This window comes from Lactuca serriola, chromosome 4 (assembly GCF_051521515.1).
Source record: "Lactuca serriola cultivar US96UC23 chromosome 4, Lser_US96UC23_V15, whole genome shotgun sequence".
Classification (NCBI taxonomy): Eukaryota; Viridiplantae; Streptophyta; class Magnoliopsida; order Asterales; family Asteraceae; genus Lactuca; species Lactuca serriola.
The window spans coordinates 91668503-91674727 of NC_136411.1; the positions used below are offsets into that span (position 1 = coordinate 91668503).

Sequence of the window (6225 nt, forward strand, 5' to 3'; positions counted from 1 at the left end):
TTTCTAAACTTACTACTACATCCGTCTTGTATTTATTGTCCAATTTTGACTTTTGAAGTCTTTATTCTTCAAATTTGACCTTAAATATTTTTGTTTTTTATATATAACACTTAATGCAAAATATATAAATGGATTGTTTTAAATGTTTTTTCATTGTTATAAGTTTTATCAAGTAATTTATAACACAAATAAAAATATTTAAGATCAAAGTAGAAAAATAAAAACTTCAAAAGTAAAAAATGAACAATAAAGATGGGATGGAGGGAGTATAATTTTATTTTCCGTTTCAACTCCCAACTCCAGCATTTCACTTTTTCATTTTTTTCCTCAATGGCTCTTACTTCTCAACCTTTAAAATGTTTCAACCCGACATGACACAACATATTTATAAGGTTTAAAACTTAACCCGAAATCCGACACGAAAATAAACGGGTTGACACAACATGACACGATAATTAAACGGGTCGAGTTAGGGTCAAGTGCTCTCAACCCGTTTAATGTTTTGACACGGCACGAACCCGACACGAAAAGTTTGTTAGATCTAATGAAACCATCAACGTTATGATTTAAGAGAAATTAAACAGATTAGTGAGGGAATAGACACAAATTATATATATTAAAGTAAAATATATAAATTTAAAACTATATATTTATATTAACCTTTTTCAAAGCCCAAAAAAGTGTATTTTACTTCTACCTATTAAAAAAAAAAAAAAAAAAAAAAACTTTTTCGATATGCTATTGAGTCCCCAGACTATGCCATCTTGATTTCTTATACCTCCTTGACCAGCTGACCTCCGTTCGTCATCTCAACTCCATTCGGGTACTCCACATCCACCATAAACCTTGACCAAAACCAATGATTCTTCCACACAACCACCATTTCCTCAATCGGAATATTCTTTGTTTCAGGCAAGAACACGTATATGAACGCTGTCATCACCACCACCCAAAAAGCAAAAAAGATGAAGAGCCCAAACTTCAAGTGGCAAAGCATCGTCAAGAACACTTGAGCCACAATGAAGGTGAAGATCATGTTCATGGAGACAGTGATACTTTGAGCTGCTGATCGGATCTCAAGTGGGAAGATCTCACTAGGCACAAGCCACCCTAGTGGACCCCACGACCATGCAAAACCAGATACATATAAGCATATGAACAGCACCACCACAAGAGCGTACCATTTTGGCAACTCACCAGGATTCCCATCTATTCCAAACTTGCTCCCAATAAATATTGCAACTGCAACCTGTTTCAAAGAAAACAATTAATGTAATCATAATGATGGTTGAATCTTAAATGACTAAAAATTGATTTCCGATGAATATCAAATTATACCTGGCAAATGAGCATTTGAGTTCCACCTTCAAGAAAAAGAAACCTTCTTCCCCACCTGTCAACACCATAGATTGAAACACAAGTTGCCATGACATTTACAGAACCAGTAATCACAGCAGACATAAGAGAAGCCTTTCCTCCAAACCCGATTGTTTTAAACAAAACGGGGGCATAAAACATAATCACGTTAATCCCAGTTAATTGTTGGAAAGCTGGAATCAAGATAGCCATTATCAGTTGTGGCCTGTATTTTTTCTGCAACAAGTTTCTCCATGGATGCTCAACCATCTTGGATGCTTCACTGGCCATGACCAAATCATAAAACTCTTGATCGACGTTGTCAACACCTCTAATCCTTCGAAGCTTTTCTCTTGCCTCTTCTTTATTACCTCTCTCGATCATGGAGTTTGGGGTCTCCGGAAGGAAAAGAGAACCGATGGTGATGATCAAGGCAGGGATTACAGCACCACCGAGACTCAGCCTCCAACCCCACCCTCCTTTGATCATGTCAAAGAAGTAGTTAAGCATATTTGCCACTAGGATTCCAATGGTGCATGATAATTGAAATCCGATGTTGAGTGCCCCTCTATATTTATATGGCGCCATTTCAGACAGGTATAATGGAACAGACTGAAATTGTATAAGAGAAAACCAAAGAAAATTAAGAATTTATGAATCAAACAAATAGTTAAAAAAAAGAGAAGATACATTTGATCGATGAGTTACCTGATTAGCAAACCCAATTCCGAAACCAAGTAGGATACGACCCACTATGAGCATCCAAATAGCCTGTGCAAATCCGTTCATCAGAGCTCCGGCACAGAACAAGATGCCGCCGAAAAGCATAGACAGTTTCCGACCGAGTTTCCGGGTCACAGTCGACGCCACAAGTGACGACACCAGCGCCGCTAAGTACAAAGAGGATGTGAACATTGTCAATATCTGACTGTCAAACTTACAGTACTGGTTCGTTGAGGTGTCCTCTATCTGCTTCCGGTAGACCGATGGGAAGAACTTCTGCAAGAATGGATTCATCGACGTAACTCCACCTGTAAACATTCAAGAATACAAGCGTTTCAATTAAAATCCCTGTAATAAAAATATAAAATACTCCATCAATGAATGTTGAATAGTGTACCGGAGATTCCGATATCGTAACCGAAGATGAGGCCACCCATGGCCGCTACAACGCAAGTAAACGTGACGTAGAGGGTAAGGTTTCCCGGGTAAGCTTTGTCGCCGCCTGTAGAAGTCGGAATTCCACCGCCAGCCATGACAATTTGCTTTCCTGAGCTTCCGTTCGATCTGAGAACTCCGATGAAAAATGTTGTGAAGAAGAAGAGAAGGTGAATGGTTTGTACTTTGAAAAAGATGAATCGCCGGTGTATTTATAGGCGATGATGGACATTGAGGTATTGTAGATATATTAGAATTTAATAAGGTTTCCTAGTTTAAGTCAAACTCTTTAGTGTGTAGAACAAAAACAAATGTCCACGTCATTGTCATTATCCAGATTTAAACTTATGTAGTAAAATTATTAATAAGTATATACTACTAACTACTAAGCAAATTTTTCGAAAAAAAATTAGAAATTTGAAAGAAGCAATAATGTTTATAATAGATGAATACAATATATAAAATAAAACCTCAAATTGATTTGGTTATTTATTGTTTGCATATGAATAAAATAAATACAATATATAAAATAAGATTTCAAATTAATTTGGTTATTTATTGTTCGCATATAAATAAAGTATAGTAAGTTTTAGTTTAATAGTATTTTTTTTTATTTTAAACTATGTGTGAGATAGTGTATTACACAAATTGATTAAATAAAAATTTAATCAAGATGTAAACATTAAATCTTATTTAAAGTAAATTTTAAAATAAATAAAAACGAAATGATAAATAAATAATCCAATTTATATTAATAAAAAATCAAATATCGTTCTACTTATTGTTCCTACTTATCTCCTATTATTTTTAAATAATAACAACTGTAATAAAAATTTATTAATTTTATTAAATATAATAATGAGCATAATTTTAAGTGTGTGAGATGATATTAGGAAAAAAAATATAAGGATATTTGATTTTTTTAAACAAAACTATTGACATGTTTTAAATAATTGTGTTAATATTAAGATGTAAACAATAAGAGTTTTTAAAATACATTTTCGAAATAAATACAAATTGAATTTATCTTAATAAAAAAACTATGGACATATTTTAAATAAATGCTATGAATCACAAAACATAGCAACATACTCTCATTTATTCGTGTATTACACCATTATAACTATAATATATTTTTTGCAATAGAATGTAGTTTAAAAAAATCTATCAGTTATACCATTATACATTATATATTCAATTTTTGTTATTATGCTATTATACTTGAAAAAAAAAGCAACTTATTTATGTATATGCTATAAGCATATATAAAATTTTTAACATGTTATTAAAGTTGTATATTTTATATCTTCTTGGACTAAAGAAATATCGTATATTATATTTATGAATATTATCTCTATTTAGATGCATAAATTGATAAAATATATTATTATATATCTACCCTAATAAATAAGAATGCTTATGTCACATGTTATTCTCTAATTCAATTTACTACATGTTATTTTGTCGAAATTTTAAAATATATTTATTTTCCACTTGTTATTTCTTCATTTTTCATCTACTCTAATAATTAAAAATCTTTTTGTCACATGTTACACTTTCATTGATTTTGCCACATTTCGTTTTGTGGTTATTTTTAATCAAATTTTTTCCACATGACATTTTGAGGCTTTTTTTTCATTTTATTAAATTACACATAATATTTAAATGTAATAATTACAATAAATGTAATAATAAATGCATATCAATTCCAATAATTTATTTTCCTTATAATTTCAAAATTTCTAAATTAAAACTTCATTAGTTTCCTTTGTTTATTTATCTAAATTATTTGTTTAAATTTAAAAGTGAAAAAAAAAACATTTTAATTTTAAAAATTCAACATTTTTCTCATTTTTCTTATAAATTCAAACTTTTTCAAATGTTTAGAATTTTCATGTTTATTTTTTTTTTAAATGAACTCATGTAATACATGGGTATTACACCTAGTTACTAATATATCATTAATTAGTTTCCATAAATTAAACTTATCATAATGACTATTAATTTAAAATTTAAAATTTCAATTTCAATTTCAAATATATTTACAATTTAAACCTTGTGTTTAACATTTTGTTATAATTAACCCGTTTAGTACACGTGTCTGATAACTAAACACATAATTTTAATTTTTTTCATGTTTTTTTCTGATAAATTTCCTTTATTTCAAATTGCAAATTTGAATAAACTTCTCATTTAATCATTCCTATTTAACATTTTATTATAATAAACCTATTTAATAAAGGATCTTATAACTAGTGTTTAAAAATATAGTAATATGTAAAAGCAACAGTAACGAGAGTGCATTAGATTGGTTGACCTCACGATAGCAGTCTGAATAAAGTCTATAATCAACAACGAACATATATTAATTTTGCCTTCTATAAAGATCAATAAAGTTGAAATCTGTTTGTATGTATATATATATATATATATATATATATATATATATATATATATATATATATATATATATATATATTAGTTTATAACCCGTGGGAGCCACGGTTATAAAACTAATTAAACTTTAATATTAAAACTTAAAATTATTAATCACTTATTTTAAATAATTTATTAATTAAGAGATTTTTTAGTTATATAAAATTATAATCATTGATTTAAATAAATATGTAAAAGAGTATCACTTTATAATTTGTATTTATTTTTTTTATTTTTTTTTCTAATGTTATTAATTTAATATAATTAGAGTGAGAAATTTAAAAGTTGACATTTGAAATGGAGAATAAATAGGTTGACAAGTGACATGCATTAATTAGGAGACATGATAGGGTGACACATGACAAAAAAAATAGATGCATTAATTATGAAGCCTAATATGGTGACACATGTCAAAAAGAAAATAAAACTATTATTTTATTAGAATCGGGATATATATATATATATATATATGTGTGTGTGTGTGTGTGTATGTGTGTAAATACCACAATGTTAAATTTTTATAAATGACAATTTTGCCCCTAGTCATACACAAATAACCACACACACACACAAAGAGGGGGAAAAGGGGGGGGGGGAGGGAGAGAGAGAGAGAGAGAGAGAGAGAGAGAGATGTTGTCAATGTTGTAAGTTCAAGAACTCTAGAACCACAAAAAATGCAGAACCATAAAAAAACAACATATCTGATCAACTATCAGAGGCATAGATGAGACTGTTAAATGGTGTCAATGTTGTAAGTACCTAGTTGAATTTTTATTATAGAAATTATCCATGTATATCATATTGTATAAATACATAACGTTTAACAAAATTAACATAAATTATAACATATGAATAATATCATGGTATATATATTCATTCCTTTTAAGTGTAATAAACGTATGTGATTTAACATATATCAGCAGAGGAATCCAGAAAGAGAAAGAATGGGGCAAATATGCTTGAAATAATAACACACACTGCATCATAAGATTGTACTTGAGGTTCCCTTGATATATACTTACTAAGAGAATCTCGTATTCTTATTTTTTACAATTAGGCTCATGTACTTAAAAAGACACGAGTCCGAGTATTATTTCAAGTTTTTCTACCCATACCCTTATATATATATATATATATATATATATATATATATATATATATATATATATATATATATATATATATATGCTCATGAGGGTGTCGTTTTGGCAATTATAAACATTTTACAAGTATATCCAATTATCGACATTAAGCAGACTATGTAGTGTTCTCATA

General features: G+C 29.0%; 1 protein-coding gene across 1 annotated transcript; it reads right to left on the reverse strand.

Moving 5' to 3' along the window:
- Positions 1-589: 589 nt before the first annotated feature.
- Positions 590-2680, reverse strand: LOC145100247 (sugar carrier protein C-like). The gene is made up of 4 exons (XM_079037594.1): positions 2477-2680; positions 2065-2387; positions 1339-1968; positions 590-1249 (listed from the first exon to the last, which is right to left on the reverse strand). The coding sequence occupies exons 1-4, from the start codon at positions 2610-2612 to the stop codon at positions 773-775; spliced, it is 1566 nt and encodes a 521-aa protein (XP_078893720.1). The 5' UTR covers positions 2613-2680; the 3' UTR covers positions 590-772.
- Positions 2681-6225: the final 3545 nt, after the last annotated feature.